This window comes from Marmota marmota, unplaced genomic scaffold, assembly GCF_001458135.2.
Source record: "Marmota marmota marmota unplaced genomic scaffold, marMar, whole genome shotgun sequence".
Lineage (NCBI taxonomy): Eukaryota > Metazoa > Chordata > Mammalia > Rodentia > Sciuridae > Marmota > Marmota marmota.
The window spans coordinates 72,790,929-72,811,267 of NW_026000026.1; the positions used below are offsets into that span (position 1 = coordinate 72,790,929).

Consider the following 20,339-nt stretch of genomic DNA (forward strand, 5'->3'; position numbering starts at 1 on the left):
AGTTAGTTCCAACTTAAAAAAAATACTCTAATGACATTTCCCAACTTTTAATTATTATATAGGATAGCTCTAGAAGAGCACTATAGGAAAGACATAAGATGATATTTCAGTTATCTAAATAGAAAAATCTCCCTAAGCCACTAGTACCTGGGCCATTGGGTTTCTTTTGGGTGTGACAAAAATTTTTCAGCATCAGATAGTGTTAATGATTGCATCAACTTGCTGTAGTTGAATATACTAAAAACCATCAAATTGGACACTTTAAAATGTGAACTGTATGGTATGTCAACTATATCTCAAAAAACCTGTTTTAAAAAAGTGTACAGGTGGGGCTGGGAAAGTAACTCAGTGCCTAGCATACAGGAGGCCCTGGCTTTGATTTGCAGCACTAAAAAAAACAAAACAAACAAACAAACACAGAAAAACAGAATCTGGAGATGGCAGTATCAACTATCTGGCATAAAAATTTGAGTATGTTGTATTAAAGTGTTGTGATGCTCCAATTCTAGTAAAACAGGCTGGGCTTTTTTAAATGTGAAATTGCAAGTATAGTACTATACTAATTGTTTAGCTTCAGACAAGTCTCTTGAGCTCTCAACTACATTTTTATCATCTATAAAGATAATACTTACTTAACAAATATTTAATAAATATTCGTTGAGTTGATAAATGCTAATATTCACCATTTTATTATCACCCCTGTGTGTTAGACTCTGTAAAAGATCAAAGGACACTGTCTGCCCTTATGGTATACAGAATACCACAGGAGACAAACAAGATAAAAGGAAAGAAAATGGGTTCTGAATTACAGAAGAAGCAGTGGCCTCAAAGAGGAAGAAATACCTAAGTCAGCCTGAGAAATCAGGAAAACTTTATAGAGGCAGTCATGATGCTTGAGCCAAGAACTGAAAGATGAGTAGTAGCTTATCAAATAGTAAAGGGGAAATGGGTCAGGAAGGAGCCTTTGCAGGAAATTCCATGTGTGAGATAAGGGTATTTTACTATTGTTGGACTATAAAGGACGTGTGTAAAACAGTCTTTGCAGGCCATGAAGTGAAGCAAGTAGGCAGGAATACCTGAATTACCTTTTAACTGTGCCAAGGGGTTTTCATTTTATTCACTATAGATGATAGTCAATTTGAACTGATACACACACACACACACACACACACACACACACACGATGTCATCAGGATCTTCTGTTTGCTTGCTTTAGAGAGATTATTCTGGTAGTCATAAGTGAAATACATTGGAGACATTGGGAAGAGAGACAAAGGCTATTGCAGTACTTGAGAGGATTGATAAATGCTTGAACCAGCACAGTGGCAGGGCAGACTACACTAAAATGACTCCAATAAAATCATCAGAACTTGTTGACTGACATGATATAGGAAGAGAGGGATGGGAATGAGCCAAGAATGACCTCCCCCCCCCACCCCCTACACAGAAACTCCTTGAATTCTAAGGTAGCTGGGTGAATGATGATGCCACTTACTGAGATAGTGAATTCTGGCATAAACACTTTGGTAGACCAAGATGTTTTACATCTCCATAATTCCCATGGGAAGAGACTTAAGGGGTGAGTGTGTGTGTGTGTGTGTGTGTGTGTGTGTGTGTGAGGGCTTGTTTTATTTTGTTTTTATATAAGAATACAGATGCCAGATCCCTTTCTTTGTAACTAGAATGTCAATTGCTGGCCTCACCATAGTAAAAAAATATGTATGTATTCCTGAAAATCAAAGGTTTGGGGGAAATGAGGGGATTGTAAGAACACCGTTTTTTTTTTTTTGTTTGTTTGTTTTTTGTTGTTGTTGTTGTTGTTTTCCTGGTTTTGGCTGCCTGTAGTAACCTAGTTAAGAATTTGGATGAATTAACATATATCATGTCCAGATCAAGTTGCATTTTTCTCTGTGCTCTGATGCGTTTGCCACTCAGATTACAGTTTGGAGGTACCTACAGTTTAAAATTTATTGTGTTTTTGCTCTTGTGCAAAGGTAGTAGCCAGGCTGCTAGGAGGTCTGGATGACAGAGGGGGTGGGGTGAGATCAAGTCTCCAGCTACAAGAGATCCCCTGGGGCTAAGTGAAAAGCTTGCTCTTTTGAAATGGTCTCTGTTGGTAATTAACAACATATCAAGAACACCACTGGTGTCAAATAAAGAGGATTTGTAGGCACAATGCTGTTGGTGGCTGATCCCAATTATTCAAGAAAGCTGTTGAATTTGTGAACATTAGCATTCTGCCAGGTAATGAGATCTAGTCCTTTATACCTCCCAGACTCTGCTGATTCTTACAGTTTTGGGAAGTCTCCCTCTCCTGGCTTCCACCACCCTGTTCCCATACTGTCCTTGAAATCAATGAATGGTAATTTAGTGTATTACTAGCAAATGTCTGAATAAGAGTGGTTTGTTTTCTGCCGCACCTCCTGTTACAATCAAAACGTGTGCTGCATAAATTTAATTGGCCACATTAATGTGTAAGCCTTTTTTGCAAAGGGATGGATATGGTTCTGAATAATCTGCAGAGGGTCAGAGTTTTGAGTATATGGCAGTGCTTTTAATTAGCTGTTGTTCTAACACAATCAGATTGGGACAGAAGCTACTCATTTAGGATATTGGTTGATGACAACACTGGCTTGAATAAAGTGACCAATCTCAAATGGCTACTTGCTCAGTGGGCTGCAGGTTGCTAGGGCTCAGGCTGTCGCTGTTTTCCCCGCCGAAAAGGGGCGGGGTGAGTAGGTTGTTGGGGAGGGGGAATACGTATATGTTGTTTGCTTCTCCAAAGAGGTAATGATTCATGAAAGAAATACCTTTGAGCAGGAGGGAGGTGAAAAGATAAGTTGGGGGTTATTTTATTATTTTGTGGGGTTTGGTTGTTGTTTTTTTTTTTTTTTCTTCCAATGCTGCGACGCATTAACCCTGCTGCTATTAGGATGTTCTCTGCTCAGCCTATTGGCTGAGCCCAGGAGCCGCTGTCTGCCAATCCGGTGTTGAAAGGCAGACAAATCTACCCCGCCACCAGCAAAAACGGCGCGTAACCCTTGCAGTGCCGGCCAAGCCGCGCCAGAACTGGCGCGGGGGAAAGGGAGATAGGTGTCTCCAGCTGCTGTGGATGTTTGGGGCGGGTCGGCTTCTCCTGCTTCCCAGGACCAAGTAGAGAATTAGCGGGTGGCAGCAATGCTCTGCAAGGTGAGAAGCTGGGTAGAACTCGGGTGGGGGGCTACCCTTTTGTTCCTCTTTTGCCACCTGGGTTACGTTTGTGGGCAGATCCGCTACCCGGTCCCAGAGGAGTCACAGGAAGGGACTTTTGTAGGGAATGTCGCCCAAGATTTCCTGCTGGATACAGAGAGTCTGTCAGCTCGCAGGCTGCAGGTCGCTGGAGAGGTGAACCAAAGACACTTCCGTGTGGATTTGGACAGCGGAGCCCTGCTAATCAAGAATCCAATAGATCGAGAGGCACTGTGTGGGCTCAGTGCCAGCTGTATCGTGCCCCTGGAGTTTGTAACGGAAGGGCCTTTGGAAATGTACCGAGCAGAGGTAGAGATCGTAGATGTGAATGATCACGCCCCCCGATTTCCGCGGCAGCAGCTGGACTTGGAAATCGGGGAGGCAGCTCCTCCAGGACAACGTTTCCCTTTGGAAAAGGCTCAGGATGCAGATGTGGGGAGCAATTCCATTAGCAGCTATAGACTGAGCTCCAATGAACACTTTGCACTTGATGTCAAGAAACGCAGCGACGGCAGCCTCGTCCCGGAGCTGCTCCTGGAGAAGCCTTTGGATCGGGAGAAGCAATCGGACTACCGCCTGGTGCTGACTGCTGTAGACGGTGGGAACCCCCCAAGATCTGGCACCGCGGAGCTCCGGGTCTCTGTGCTGGACGTAAATGACAACGCCCCAGCCTTCCAGCAATCCAGCTACAGAATTAGTGTCTTGGAGAGCGCGCCAGCCGGCATGGTGCTCATCCAGCTCAATGCCTCTGACCCGGACCTGGGTCCTAGTGGTAACGTCACATTTTCTTTCAGTGGCCACACCCCTGATCGTGTGAGAAACCTCTTTGACCTGCATCCCACAACTGGAAAGCTTACCCTTCAGGGGCCCCTAGACTTCGAGAGTGAGAATTACTATGAATTTGATGTGCGGGCTCGTGATGGGGGTTCTCCAGCCATGGAACAACATTGCAGCCTTCGGGTGGATCTCCTGGATGTAAATGACAATGCCCCCCACATCACAGTGACTTCAGAGCTGGGAACTCTCCCAGAAAGTGCAGAACCTGGCACTGTAGTGGCACTCATCAGTGTGCAGGACCCCGACTCGGGTTCAAATGGAGATGTGAGCCTTCGAATCCCTGACCACTTGCCATTTGCCCTCAAGTCTGCCTTCAGGAACCAGTTCTCCCTTGTGACTGCTGGGTCCTTGGACCGAGAGGCTAAATCCAGTTATGACATCATGGTCACTGCTTCTGATGCTGGGAACCCTCCTCTGAGTACCCACAGGACTATTTTCCTTAATATTTCTGATGTGAATGATAACCCACCCTCCTTCTTCCAAAGATCACATGAGGTGTTTGTTCCTGAGAATAATCGCCCAGGGGACCTGCTTTGCTCTCTTGCAGCCTCGGACCCAGACTCTGGTTTGAATGCACTTATCTCTTACTCTCTCTTAGAGCCCAGAAATCGAGATGTGTCAGCTTCCTCCTTCATCTCTCTGAACCCCCAAACAGGAGCTGTTCATGCTACTCGATCATTTGACTATGAGCAAACACAGACACTGCAGTTTGAGGTGCAGGCCCGGGACAGGGGCAACCCACCTCTTAGCAGCACTGTGACAGTCCGTCTATTTGTTCTGGACCTCAATGACAATGCCCCAGCTGTTCTCCGCCCTAGGGCCAGGCCTGGTTCCTTATGTCCTCAAGCACTGCCTCCATCAGTTGGTGCTGGCCACCTAGTCACCAAGGTGACTGCCGTGGACTTGGATTCAGGTTACAATGCTTGGGTTTCCTATCAGCTCCTAGAGGCCCCAGATCCCAGCCTGTTTGCAGTCTCTCGATATGCTGGGGAGGTCAGGACAGCTGTTCCCATCCCCGCTGATCTCCCACCACAGAAGCTTGTCATTGTGGTGAAGGACAGTGGTAGCCCACCACTTTCTACCTCTGTTACTCTCCTCGTGTCCTTAGAGGAAGACACTCATCCAATTGTTCCTGATCTTCGAGAATCTTCAGCTCCAAGGGAAGGAGAATCCCGTCTGACTTTATACTTGGCTGTATCCCTAGTGGCAATTTGCTTTGTCTCCTTTGGTTCATTCGTGGCACTACTCTCTAAATGTCTGCGTGGGGCTGCTTGTGGAGTAACATGCTTTCCTGCTGGCACCTGTGCATGTCTCACCAGATCTCGAAGGAGGGAGGGGCTTCCTCCTTCCAATGGGATCCTCCGAATCCAGCTAGGGTCAGATGATCCTATCAAGTTTGTTGATGTGGGAGGCCACTCTCATGGCTGTACACCCTTGGCTTCTGCACCCACTCGGAGTGATAGCTTCATGATGGTGAAGTCACCCAGTGCACCTATGGCAGGAGAGCCTGTTCGCCCAAGCTGTCCACCCTCTGATCTTCTCTATGGGCTAGAGGTGAGACCTTTTCAGGCTCAGCCAATGCTTGAGGGTTGTTCTGATTCAGGCTTATGATTGGGCCATGTTCCAGAGAGTACTGGCCTCCCTGTAAGAGCCCAGAGTGATTTCACCATTTTTGTGAGTAGTAACTATGTGGTAGATTCTGAGCTTTTTTTTTTTTTTTTTTAAAGTGTTTTGTGAATTAACCAGGTGATTGACACAGGTTAACACTGGGGGTAGATTTTGTCTATATCTAAAAGTAAGGAGTGAAAGTAATTGGTGATCAAGAACTATGCTATTGTGAAGCATGCTGACAGAACTTAGGAGCATAGATGGCTATGGTGCACAAGGGTGGGATGCACTAGGCAGTCACCTGAACCCAGGGCTGCTTTCTCTACTCTTCCTAAATCAGGGGGGGCCAGGTTCTGGAGAAACTTAACTCTAGGTTACCATTTTCCAATGGACTGAGAGGGTGACTAAAATCTTTGCCCATAGTCTCTAGGATCCTTAACCCACTGTGAAGGGTACTCTCTGAAGCATAGCAGAGAGCAAAAAAAAGAAGAGAGATCCAAGGGAGCAGAGAGGTGCACATCAAAGATCTTTTGGGCCAGATGTGGTGGCACATTCCTGTAATTCCAACAATTCCAGCAAGGTGGGAGGCTAAGGCAGGAGGATCTCAAGTTTGAGGCCAGACTTAGTGAAATCCTTTCTCAAAATAAAAAGGGTTGGAGATGTAGCTCAGTGATAAAGCATCCCTGGTTTCAATCCCCAGTGCTCTCCCCAGAAAAGATCTTTTGATCCAGATGTTTAGGATTCCCAGTCCCTAATGGGATTTGAACTAGGTACAATGCAGTATATTAGAAACAGAGAGGTATTCATTGTGTCTTTGGGGGGAAAAAAGCGGTAAGTGAAATGACAATGTCAGAAAACTGGTTTACAGTTGAGGAACTCAGAGACAGCAACTCTGGAAGCGTTTAGAGTTCTCCTGAATTCCGTGAAACCATAAAGCCTAGAAAGAGGTTATGCTTGTCCTCTGTCAACTCTTAGTAACTTAGATCAGTCCCAGAAATATTCCTTTACCCACAAACGGTGACAATCTTTCTACATTCTGAGACTGGGATCTCAGATAAACTGAGTTCTGTAGCCATCAACTGACATGGAGATTTTCCTCAAAGCATTGCTAAAGAGTCAAGATAAGACTTTACAGTGTCTTAGCAAATTTTTTCTCTTGCCCCTAGCAGCATTCAGTAGGATGGGAGAAGGGGAGTGGGAGAGAGATGGGAGAGGGGTGGGGGAACAAATGTTGTTTGCCTTTCCCAGAAAGTGAATTTTGTTGGTTCCAGTGAAGTAGTGTGGAAGCTTTTGAAGTCATGAAGGAAGTTGCTGGGATAGAACACTAGGAGTTTTGTACCACTTTGTCTTCCCTGTTGAGCACCATCTGAGCTGTCAAACTTTGCTGCCAAGGGGGCTGAATCAACCTGCAGCACGAAAATGAGTAGGGAGGTAGGAGGCTTCTGTGACACAGATTTGCATTGCCCGTTCCCAAGGTTTCCAGAACTGAGGAGACTGCATAATTGGTTGAGAGCAGACAGACTTTTTGACCAATCAAACTCAGAGACAAGGTGGGGGATCTGCTCTTCCTGCCCGCCTCACCTCCTCCAGCTCCCCAGCTCCACTTACATTTAACTCCCCTTCCCCCCACCCCCCCCCCGCCATTTGGTGACTAAGAACTGCTGCAGGCAGGCAAACCTCAGAGCAGTTTTTAAGAGGCTGGAAGGAGACATAAGAGATTTCTTCTGCTGCATTCCAAGCCCTTGGTCTACCTTGGAGACAGGACAGCACAGAGTTGTTCTTCAGGAAGGGACTTCTGGGTCATGGGGCCCAAGACACCCCCACAGCTCCCTGGGAAATGGCAAGTGCTGTGCATGTTGTCCTTGTGCTGCTGGGGCTGGGTGTCTGGGCAGCTTCGTTACTCAGTGGTGGAAGAGTCTGAGCCGGGGACGCTGGTAGGGAATGTTGCTCAAGATCTGGGCTTAAAGGTGACAGATCTGTTGAGCCGCCGACTGCGGCTGGGCTCTGAGGAGAATGGACGCTATTTTTCCCTGAGCTTGATGAGTGGTGCTCTAGCAGTGAATCAAAAGATTGACCGAGAGAACCTGTGTGGAGCCAGCACCAGCTGCCTGTTGCCAGTGCAGGTGGTGACTGAACACCCGCTGGAGCTCATCCGTGTAGAGGTAGAGATCCTGGATCTCAATGACAACTCTCCAAGCTTTGCCACTTCTGAGCGAGAGATGCGTATCTCAGAATCAGCTGCACCTGGAGCACGATTCCCACTGGATAGTGCCCAAGATCCGGATGTAGGCACCAATACTGTGAGCTTTTACACTCTAAGCCCCAGCAGCCACTTTTCTCTGAATGTGAAGACCCTAAAAGATGGGAAGCTCTTCCCAGAGCTGGTGCTAGAGCAGCAATTAGATCGTGAAACTCAGGCAAGACATCAGCTGGTGCTCACTGCTGTGGATGGGGGTACCCCAGCTCACTCAGGGACCAGCCTCATCTCCATCATTGTGCTGGACATCAATGATAATGCTCCAACCTTCCAGTCCTCAGTTCTACGTGTGGGACTTCCAGAGAATGCACCCAAGGGGACCCTGCTGCTCCGCCTCAATGCTACTGATCCAGATGAGGGCACCAATGGCCAACTAGACTATTCTTTTGGAGATCATACTTCTGAGGCAGTGCGGAATCTCTTTGGCCTGGACCCTAGTAGTGGAGCAATCCATGTATTGGGTTCAGTAGACTTTGAGGAGTCAAGTTTCTATGAAATTCATGCAAGAGCCCGTGACCAGGGACAGCCAGCCATGGAGGGTCACTGTGTCATTCAAGTAGATGTGGGGGACGCCAATGACAATGCCCCTGAGGTTCTGTTGGCCTCTTTGGTCAACCCTGTCCCAGAGAGCACACCAGTGGGCACAGTAGTGGGGTTGTTTAATGTGCGGGACCGAGACTCAGGAAGAAATGGTGAAGTAAGTCTGGATATCTCTCCAGACCTCCCATTTCAGATCAAGCCTTCTGAGAACCACTACTCATTGCTAACCAGCCAGCCCTTGGACCGGGAGGCCACATCACACTATACCATTGAGCTACTGGCTAGTGATGCTGGCTCACCTCCTCTGCACACACGTCTCACCATCAGGATCAACATTTCAGATGTTAATGACAACGCACCCCAGTTCAACCAGCAGCTCTATACTGCTTACATCCCAGAAAATAAGCCTCCCGGCTCCCTTCTCTGCACTGTGGCTGCCTCAGATCCAGACACTGGGGATAATGCCCGTCTCATCTACTCCATTGTAGGGAGTCAGATTCAGGGAGCCCCATCCTCCTCCTTTGTGTATGTCAACCCTGATGATGGACGAGTCTTTGCCCAGCGAACTTTTGACTATGAATTGCTGCAGATGCTGCAGATTGTGGTGGGGGTTCGAGACTCTGGCTCTCCCCCACTGCATGCCAACACATCTCTACATGTGTTTGTCCTTGACCAGAATGATAATGCCCCAGCTGTGCTGCACCCAAAGCCAGGCAGGGAATTCTCAGCCCCCCAGCGTCTCCCTCGCTCTGCTCCTCCTGGCTCCTTGGTCACCAAGGTGACAGCTGTGGATGCTGATGCAGGCCACAATGCATGGCTTTCTTATTCCCTGTTGCCACAGTCCACAGCCCCAGGATTGTTCCTGGTGTCTGCACATACTGGTGAGGTGCGCACAGCTAGGTCCTTACTAGAGGATGACCCTGATACTCAGCAGGTGGTGGTCCTCGTGAGGGACAATGGTGACCCTTCACTTTCCTCTACAGCCACAGTGCTACTGGTTCTGAAGGATGAAGACCCTGAGGAAATGCCCAAATCCAGTGATTTCCTCACACACCCTCCTGAACGTTCAGACCTTACTCTTTACCTCATTGTAGCTCTAGCAACCATCAGTCTCTTATCCTTAGTAACCTTCACCTTTATGTCAGTTAAGTGCCTTCGGGGACAGGCAAATGGGGATGGTGGTGGGGGTGGGTGCTGCAGGCATCAGGACTCACCCTCCCGGGAATTTTATAAGCAGTCTAGTCCCAACCTGCAGGTAAGCTCAGATGGCACACTTAAGTACATGGAGGTGACACTGCGGCCCACAGACTCACAGAGCCATTGCTACAGGACGTGCTTTTCACCAGCCTCTGATGGCAGTGACTTCACTTTCCTCAGGCCGCTCAGCGTTCAGCAACCCTCAGCTCTGGCGCTGGAGCCTGATGCCTTTCGTTCCCACTCTAATACGATGCGGGAGAGGAGCCAGGTGAGGGCTCAGCGCCACCCGGGGGCGACTCCTGGGGGAGGCATTGGAGAAGCCTGCGGTCCACATAAGGGACTGAACTTGCATCCACACCTCTTGGGCTGGCTCAGCTGCTCGTTGTACTCCACCCGATTCTTGGGATCCTTTGGACTCATTGCGTGTTGGGGCTCCAAGCATTGGGAGGTGATGGTGATTATGGACGAGGGAAGGTGGGACCACTAACTCCTGCCACCACACTTAGAAAAGGGTGGGGCTCCGCCGAGTTTCTGGTGAATTTCTAGCAGTTTCCACAGGTGTGGGGGATCTCGGGTGGAGGCTGTGATAGATTCACCCTACCAGCCTCCTAAGCTTCAGTTCCCCGCACGCTGCCCGGGTCTTTTAGGCTTCCTCTTCCGTTTTCTACCCGTTCCCATGATCTATGGCTTCACTGTAATCTTCAACCTTCCTTATCCTGGCTCCACCCAACCACATCTGGACTGTGGTGCGCTAGTAGGGTTCACCTGTGTCCTCCCTACGCCAGCTCAAACACCCATGCACCAGCTTTCACCCCCTGCGGCTCTCTGCCAGGTTCACACCAGTTGTCTGTGGCCCACCCACAGCCCCTTGCCTGTGGTCTCTGGTAAAAGTCCCGGGTCGCTGCTGCCCAGGACCAGGCAAGTACTCGGGAGCATCTTCCCAGTTGCACCTGGCGGGGAGGGGGAGCCAGTCACCTCAGGGTGACCTGAGCTTTACTGAAGTTCGTGGAGCGCAGGTGGGTTGGGGGCATGACTCTGTGACCCTCTGGCCAGCTGGTCCTGCAGGACCCAGGGCTCCATATTGAAAGTGGCAGCCCCTGAAGCCTTGAGCAGAGGGAGTAGAACTTTATAAGATATAACCCAGGACCCCTGTGACACCAGTTGGGCCCCTTTCTCCTGAGGAGAGTGGGAACTTGGAGCACCCCAGCTCTTGATGCTTAGAAACAGGCTTTTGGCTCTTCCTGCCCATGATGTGCTGATGTGCTCAGCCATCTAGGGTCAGGGACTTGGGGGTGGCCAAAATATCTGAGATTCAAGTCCTTTCTCCTCTGGCAGATGGAAAGCCGTAGCTTCCACCAGATGCCAGGGGTACTCCTCATATGTGAGGAAACTATAATAGTGAAAAACACAAATTTTCATAATCCCAGAAGGTTTTTATTCAAAATATATCTAATCACCACCCTGAATCAGGATTATAGTTTGAAAACAACACTTTAGATGCTTCTGATAGCTGATTGAGAGAAGCTAACTACCCGCCTTATTGGAGAACTAGGATATTCATTTGCTCTTCTCTCCACTGTTGCTGGATAGTTTCTAGCCTCATCTTGTAACTGAGTTTCATGGAAGTCATGTGACTTGCTCAAGTTCAGAGCAAGTGATAGTCTAACCCAGGTCTGTCTAACTCCAGAGTGTGCTTTGATTGGTTTGGCACTTGAAACTTATGATGCTGAACAAAAGACAGTTGGCATCTACTGGGATGGGGCAAGGGTGTTATTTTCCTTTTAGTGTCTTACATGAGGAGGAAAGACTTTGGGCTTCCTCATCCTCAGTAGTCCTCACTGAACAAATGGGACCCGCCATCCTCCTATTTCATCCAGCTCCCTATCCTCCCATCATGATCCCTGCAACTCCATGTAGATTCTGCTGTGCTTAAGAATACATTGGCTAAGGGCTGGACATCTTCAAGGAAGCCCCAGAATGGTGCTCATGGCTCCTGATATACTGAGAATATTAGATTTCTAGATTCTGCTCACATCACTGTCGCCTATGAGACTTGAGTGTGAATCACTGGCAGTTCTAGGTCTCCCCAGTGTAATCTGAGATGCTCACACTCTCTGCTTCTGGGAACCAGAGTGAGAATTAATTACCCTGTCCCAGAGAGCACAGTAGTGGGCACGGTAATGTCCTCCCAGAACCAGTGAGGACATGGCTCTAGGAGTGCTCCATGAATGGTGGAATGAATAACATACTCCTGGAAGGACTGGGAGAGACTTAGGTGTTAAGTGGCTGACAGAAGAACTCACACCTTCAGCCAGGTGGGAGATGGCTACAGATCAACCCCCTGGGAGCCCTGCAGATTTAGTTGGCATTGCTTAGAAGCTGTGGGAGCTTGATCTCTCTGGGCTCCATCCCAGTCATTTTCTCTATTCCAGACAGAGAAGCCTTGTTCTCTTCTCAGTCAGGCCATTGTCTGGCATGGAGTTCTGAGGGCGAGAGGTGTCCCAGGGCTTGGATCCCTAGCAAAGGCCCTGTCTGGCATGACTCCTAAATTAATAATGTATTTAGCTGTGGGAAGAGATCCTTGAGAGCCAAGGGCCTGGACGAAGTGTCGCCCTAAATGTGTCGCTGCACAACTTGGCACGAAAAGGGTTACCCAGAGCCGCAGCCATCTTGCTGCGGAGGATGCTTTGTTCCCAGCTGAAGGGCTGGATAACTTCATTCTAGGGCTGGTGGGATTCTAATCTAAAAGACTCTTTTGCCCCTTTTAGGAGCCTTCTCTGCACTGCTCCCTCCACTACCACAGAAGATACTTTCAGTCCTTGAATTTTGGCCCCAAAGTCCTGAGTCTGGAGACAGGGAAAAAGGAAGGCTTAAAAAAAAAAAAAAAAATCAAAGCTTCCTCACTGTGACAGATAAAAATGTCATTTCATCTCTGGTACCTCAGACCTCTGAGAGGGACCTGGGGTGTTTTTGTGGTCTTTGGAAATGTGTCAACCCCTCCCCCATCTTACCCCATTTCCTTCTCTTACCCACTCCCCTCCTCTTCCAGCTCATCCCCAGAGGCTCTGGTGACATTCTGACAGCTCATGGGTACTCAGCTTCTTTCCCTCTGTTTTCTCCACAGCAAGCCCCACCCAACACGGACTGGCGTTTCTCTCAGGCCCAGAGACCCGGCACCAGCGGGTAGGTGACTGATTCTCCAGCCCACCCTCTTCTCTGCGGCATTTTTCTCAGTGATGACGTGGGAGGAGATGGGGGAGGGCTTGGCATTTGCTACAAATGGTGTCTTTCCTCCTTCCGAGATCTCAGCAGCGAGGTTTTGATGTATTGGGGGCTGGTACACAGACCCGGAAGGGAGAGGCACCTGCCCTATTTTGGAAGCTGAATGCACACCCACCCCTCCCTTCTCCCCATCACATGCATATGTTCCAATCTCCTGAGGGATCCATGGGACCAAAGGATGGTCTTAAACTGGCCTGTGGATGGAAGGGAGGCGTTTTATGCCTGTCTATCACCTGCATTCCTCTTCTCTGAGTTGAGCTGGGCTCCATCCTGATCTGGAGTTTAGGCAGAGAAACATGGGTCAAGAGGAGGGGCAGGAGGAGGCTGTCAGCACTTAGAACCTCCTCCAGAGCCTGCTAGGAAGAGTGGTGGCAGGGGGAGGGAAAGTAGAGGCAGCACAGTTGGAGATGGGACTGAGGAGGGAAAGCCACCCTAGGGCGAGCAGGTCTCCCTGGATGAGCAGGTCTCCCTCATCCAGGTTCTCCTCCAGCTGCACCCTGGGTTCCACTCATTGTGCCCTCTTTGCCTGGGAGAATTTTGTGTCTGCCTCCTCTTAAGTCTGTGTCTCTGTCACTGTCTCTTATTTCTGTGTCCTCCCCTCAGTCTCTAACTCGGTTCCAATCTTAGCTTTCCCTTTCCTGGTCTTTATCTCGGGTTCTGTCTTTACTGCTATGTCTCGGACCCTATCATATGTGTCTGCTTGCACCGATTGATTTTTACCTCGCACTGTGTGCCTGCCATGTTGGGATGTTCAACAAATGTAGAAGGAAAGAATAAATGTGACTCCTTCCTTAAGTTCAGTCTCTATTTCTCCTTTCTGTCTCTGCCTTCCTAAACTTGTCCTTGACCTCTTTTCTGTGTCTCCATCTCCCACAATTGCCTAGTGACCTTGTGACCTTGTGCTCTTTTATCAGCACTCTCCTTGTTCCTGTCCCTCATGATTTCCACTTTATTCTCTGTTCTGTGTCCGTGCCCCCCCCCCCAACTTCTCTTCTCTTCTCCCTCTCTGCTTCCGGGTTGCTTTCTCTGCTACATTTTCTTTATCTTTCTCTGTCTCTCTTTCTTCCTGTCCCTCTGTCTCTGCCTCATTTCTTTATGCTTGTGGGCAAGCCAGCACACTCCGGCACCCCCTCTCCCTGCCCCTCACACACAAGAGCTTTTGATCCCTGCTCCCCACTAGTCACCCTCCCATCCAGTCTGCTCCAGCTGCTCATTTCAATCAGGTCTGAATTCCTGCTGAGACAGGAACCCCCTGTGGGTTGGGGGTGGGGACTTCAGCAGAAAGACCTTCTTGTGGTCTGTGGGGAGTGGGGATGGGCTCTGGGCCAGACCTCCCTAGTAGAAGCCAGGAGCTATGAGGAATCTGTCCAAAGAACCCTAGAGATGAGGCTGGGGCTTGGGCTGCCTCCCCAGCCCATGTTTTCCCAGAAGCTAAGATGCTGAGCTTCTGTGCTTCCATTCTCCCCCTCTCCTCACCAACTAAGCCCTCACTTCCAGAAGAACACAGGAGGCCTTGGCATGCAACACAGATTTCAATTCCTGGGCATGCACAGTCCTGTCACTAGCACCAGGAATGCAAAGCACTTCCCAGAGGGCCCCCTGAATGGTGGCAAACTAGAAGATTTGCCCTGCCCTTGTCCTTCCCTTGACCCCAGTGATTTCCCTTCTCCCCGCTTGCCTAGCCAGCCTCCTCATATTCATTCAACAAATATCAATTGAGCATTTACTCTGACTCAGGCCCTGTGCTAACACTGGACTCTAAGAGTGAACAAGAAGACATTATCCTTGAACTCATAAATGTTCAGGCCAGCAGAAGAGAGAAAATTGACAACAAATCACACTAAAAAAAAAAGAAAAAAAAAATCTAGTTACAAACTGGGCACAGGGCACATGCCTGTAATCCCAGTGACTCCAGAGGCTGAGAAGGAGTTCAAGACCAGCCTCAGCAATTTAGCAAGGTCCTAAGGAACTTAGCAAGACCTTGTCTCAAATTTAAAAAAAAAGTAAAATGAAACTAGATTTTTAAAAAGGCTGGGGATGGGGCTCCATTGTTAAGCACTCCTGGGTTCAATCTCCAGTACCCTTCCCACCCAAAAAATCTAGTTACAAATCATAGGACTTTATAGAAAAAAACTGGGTAATGTCAGTATAATCAGGAAAGAGGATCAGGGAAGGCTTTTAGGAAGAGATGATGTTTGAGATATGGTAATGAGAAGTACTGGGCAATTTGTGTTTTCTTCTACCCACACTGGCCCTGAACCAAAAGTCACTGATGGACCTAGAAGCCTCTCATATACCCTCTGGGTTGAGCACCTTGCCTCTGCTTCAAGTCCTTTCTCATCATGAAGCTTAGTGGCCTGGGATCTATGGGGGAAGCTCTTGGGGAGATGGAGAAGAAGGCTTAGGAGCTCTCCCTTCCTGAGTCAACTTGCTGATGTGGAGACTAACATTTCTGATTCAGCTCCAAAGTGAACAATCTAACCGTGGTTTCAGCCCTCCACTGCTTCTCTGCCCCAACCCCTTCCTACTTTCTTGCCCATTGCTCTTCAGCCCATCTGGTCAGGCACACCAGGTTCAGAACAGGGCCAGTGTCGAGTTCTTCAATAAACCTGATTCAAGTTCAAGCCACCACTAGGTCACAATGTCTAGGCAAAAGTGGACTCTCATTCTGAAGTCCTTGCCTGCTAGGTGCTCCTCCTCCCCACTATGATCCCTTCTCAGATCAACCTTTGGCTTCTGATCCCAACAGCTGTTGTCCCAAGCTTTGAGACCAGCAAACCATCTCTCTCTTCCAAGCCATAATCTCAGCTGTTCTCAAACTCTGCAAGGCAGAGAAAGTCCTTATTTGGCTTCCACTGCCCTCCACTCTGTTTTCTTCTGATGGTTCCACACTACCATTTCCCAACTCTGAATCCCCTTCCATTCCTCCTCCTCTGAGATACATTTTTTCTGCTTTCTCTCAGATTGAGCAGTCAGTCAGCAAACAAATACCAGACTGTTTTTTTTTCTCATTAAAAAAATGCTCATTGTAGGAACATGAGAAATAGAAAAAAATATCTAAAGAGAAACCACCCATAATTTTATAACCTAGAGAGAACCACTACTAACTTTATTTTTTGGTACAGTAATAGGGATAGAACTCAGAGCCTCACATACATGCTAGGAAAATTCTTTACCACTGAACTACAACTGCAATCCTTTTTTTTTTTTTTTTTTGTATCAGGGATTGAATCAAAAGATGCTTGACCACTGAGCCATCCCTAGCCCTTTTTATTTATTTATTTATTTTGACTCAGAGTCTTACTAGATTGCTTACAGCCTCATTAAGTGGTGGAGGCTGGCTTCAAATGTTTGATTCTCCAAGCCACTGGAATTACAGGCATGTGCCACCATGCCTGGCCCTACCTTTTTATAATAAGGAAAATTTTAAATACATACAAAAGTGGAAAGATGGTGTGATGAACCTCTATGAAACTGCTCTTGAGTTCTAATTAATGCCCTATCTTGCATCAAGTACCTACTTTGGATAACCTTGAAGCAGATCTTAATATAATTTAATCTGTGTCTTCACTATCTTTAGTAGATGATTTGTGTCTGTGTATATGTGTATGTGTGTGTGTGTGTGTGTGTGTGTGTGTTGCCCAGGATTGAACCCAGGGGCACTTAACCTCTGAGCCACATCCCTAGCCCTTTTTAATATTTTATCTAGAGACAGGGACTCACTGAGTTGCTTAGGGCCTCGCTAACTTGCTGAGGCTGGCTTTGAACTCGTGATCCTCCTGCCTCAGCCTCCTGAACCGCTGGGATTATAGGCATGCTCCTCCATGCCCAGCCTATTTTTAAGATCACATTTGTATTTAGTTGAATGTCATTTATGTCTCCTAAACCCTTTCAATGTGAAAGTTTCTCCTCTATCTTTCTTTCTTTCTTTTTTTTTATTGATTTTTTAAAAAAATGACAGCAGAATGCATTACAATTCTTATTACACATATACAGCACAAATTTTCATATCTATGGTAGTATATATCTTTTTTTTAATGATAAGTTGGTCATTCAACCATTGACATTTTCATATGTACCTCTCTGAAGGTTTTTATTTGTGCAGTCAAAAATCATAAATATATAATTCACCTAAATATATTTTTCACAATGTATTTTGTACTTCTGCTTCAGGGCCAGTGTATGGCCTGGACAGGGGGGTGGGTAGAAGAAAACACAAATTGCCCAGTACTTCTCATAGCCATATCTCAAACGTCACCTCTTCCTAGAAGCCTCCCCTGATCCTCTTTCCTGATTATACTGATATTACCCATTTTTTTCTAGAAAGTCCTATGATCACAAACTTGTTGACACTTAGAGAATATTAAGAACTTTCATTCCGAATCAGCTGGCATATTTCCTNCCAGCAGCTTGGGAAGCTGAGGCGGGAGGATCATGAGTTCAAAGCCAGCCTCAGTAATTTAGGAAGGCCCTAAGCAACTTAGTGTAGACTCTGTCTCTAAATAAAATATAAAAAAGGGCTAGAGCTGGGTGCAGTGGTGCATGCCTATCCCAGTGGCCCAGGTGGCTGAGAGTTCAAAGCCAGCCTCAGCAAAGGCAAGGCACTAAGCAACTCAATGAGACCCTGTCCCTAAATAAAATATAAAATAGGGCTGGGGATATGGCTCAGTGGCTGAATGCTACTGAGTTTAATCCCCAGTACCAAAAAAAGAAAAAAAAAAGGGCTAGGGGTCTGGGTCAATGCTTAAGTGCCCCTGATTCAATCCCTAGTACCAAAAAAAAAAAAAAAAAGTAATTAAGTCATTCTGTGTACTACTATTATAGCCTTTTTTCTTCTTTGTAATATATCAGGAGAATTTCCCCATGTCCATAAAAATTCTGCAAAGTGATTTAATCATTGCATAATAGCCCCTCATATGGACATGTATGTGTATTTTCAGATGCTATGTTAAAAAAAAATACACATGCATTTACATTTTTAAAAAATATTGTTCTTTTTAGTTGTAGATAGACACAGTACCTTTATTTATTTATTTAATTTATTTGTATGTGGTGCTGAGGATTGAACCCAGTGCTTCTTGTGTGCTAGGCAAGTGCTCTACCACTGAGCCACAACCCCAGTCCTGCATTTAGATTTAAACACAGTTAAATCCAGACTATTTGTCAGGGTGACTTTCCCAGATTTCTCACTTTTTTTGAGCATGATGCAGGAAGTATTTTATTATAGTCCAGCCTATGAGATACTCCCTCATATCCCTCCCCCAGCATACCAGAATACAAACTCCTTAGGGCAAAAACTGTATCTAATCTTTTACCTCAAAATTCTAGGACTGTCACAGACCTTGGCACATAGCAGGTGATTAGAAAATGATCAATCAAATGTAGTTAGTCTTCTCCATTTTTTATTTTTAACTTTTCCCCAAATTCTTAAAGAGACCCCTACATCTGCTGCTAGGGCTCCAGGGCTTCCTTGTTTTGAAGCCTGGTTTGTTGTTATATATAAGATCACAACTTTACACTCATATTAGGTCTACTTTTATTTTTTTTAATGACAATTTGATCATTCAACCATTGACATTTTCATATGTACCTCTCTGAAGGTTTTTATTTGTTCAGTCAAAAAGCATGAATATATAATTCACCTAAGTATATTTTTCTGGGTTCTAGCTGTGTGATTTGGAAAGGATGTGAACCCTGATTTCTTCTGCCAAGAAACAGGGATAATCATAACTCTTATCTGCTGAGGGGTTCTGAGGATGAACTAGATAATAAATACATAATCTAGTTGGCCCAGTACTCAGAAAACAGAGCTCTCATTAAATGACTAAAAAAGAAGTCTCTCCCTCTCTGCTCATCTCTTGTCCAGCATCAGACATCTGGTGGCCTGCCACCTGTTTGGCTTCTAGCCTTCAACCAGTTCCCAAGAAACTTCCTTATGATCCAGCCCACCATGGTTCCAAGCCACCCTTCTACTCATCTTTATTCCCTCAACACCATGGACTGTCCTCCTAACCTGTGGTGTCTGACCCCTGCCATCTCCTCTAAGCCAGACTCTCCTCCCTGCTGCCTTCCTTCCCTGCTCTCTCCAATTAATGCCCATTATAGGTCCCTTCGCTTGGGTTCCCTGCCTGAGAGCTCAGTCAAGCTAGAAGTGAGGACTGCTAGATTTGCATGGAGACAGGTGGCTGAGACCTCATCTCTGGGCTCCTGTCCTTCCAGGAGAAACTCCATACTTGCTACTTTCAAAAGTGATTTTTAAATATATAAATCCCACTGAGCAGTGGGGCACCCCTGTAATCCCAGTGTCTCCGGAGGCTAAGGCAGGAGGACCACAAGTTCAAAACCAGCCTCAGTAACTTAGTGAGGCCCTAAGCAAGATAGCAAGACCCTGTCTCAAAAACAGAAAAAAGGGCTGGGGATGTGACTCAGTGGTTGAATGCCTCTGGATTCAATCCCTGGTACCAAATAAATAAATAAATAAATACATAAATCCTATATCATGGCAAATCCCCTTTTAAATACCTTAGCAGCTTCCCAGAGTTTTGAGGATGAGACCAAAATCTTTAGTGTCCACTCTGCCACCTTGGACTGATACCCCTGTGGTAGCCACAGTGACTCTTTCATAGTCCTTTGAATTCATCAAGCTCCTTTCACCAAGCTCCTCAGAGGTTTAGGAAGGGTTACTCTCTCTGCCTGGAAAGTTCTATCTCTCAACACTACACCTCTCCTAAGGTGAGTTATTTTTACCCTTCAACTTGTTAATTTTGAAATGTCTCAAACCTATCAAAAAGTTGAAGGAATGGTATGATGAATATCTGAATACCCTTACTCTTTTTACCTAGATTAATCAACTGTTAAAATTTTGCACCTTTATTTTATCTTTCTACATGCAGACACGCATACACATGCATTATTTTTTCTGAACCATATAAAAGTTGAAGGCATCATGACATTTGATACTTCAGTATATATCTCCTAGAACTCCTATATAAGCCACAAAGAAATTATCACAATTGAGGAATTTAACATTAATACAATAATACACAGTCTACTAGCAGATTTTCATAAATATTTCCAATATGTCCTTTTTGCAGGGGGGGCCAGAGACTGAACTCAGGAGCACTCAACCACTGAGCCACATCCCCAGCCCTATTTTGTGTTTTTATTTAGAGACTTATTGAGTGGCTTATTAGCACCTCACGTTGCTGAAGCTGGCTTTGATTCTCCTGTCTCAGCTTCCTGAGCCGCTGGGATTATAGGTGTGCACCACTGCACCCAACTCCAATATGTCCTTTTATTCTATCTTTTCTTTAAAATGCAGGATTCATTCAAGGAGCATGAATTGCATTTGGTTGCCATGTCCTTCTCTTTTAATCTAGAATAACCTCCC

General features: G+C 46.6%; 1 protein-coding gene across 27 annotated transcripts in view; it reads left to right on the forward strand.

Annotated features, from left to right (window-relative positions):
* LOC107142049 (protocadherin gamma-C4) overlaps nt 1-20,339 on the forward strand; it is a 157,439-nt gene that overhangs the window by 127,272 nt on the left and 9,828 nt on the right. For 21 of the 27 annotated variants that reach the window (XM_048811673.1, XM_048811677.1, XM_048811685.1 and 18 more), the window contains exon 2: nt 12,792-12,850. In XM_048811673.1, the coding sequence (XP_048667630.1) occupies nt 12,792-12,850 (59 nt within the window). Of the gene's footprint in view, nt 1-2,956; nt 5,620-7,302; nt 9,936-12,791; nt 12,851-20,339 lie in introns of those variants that run through there. The other 6 variants (XM_048811690.1, XM_048811674.1, XM_048811694.1 and 3 more) reach the window with 6 other exon arrangements.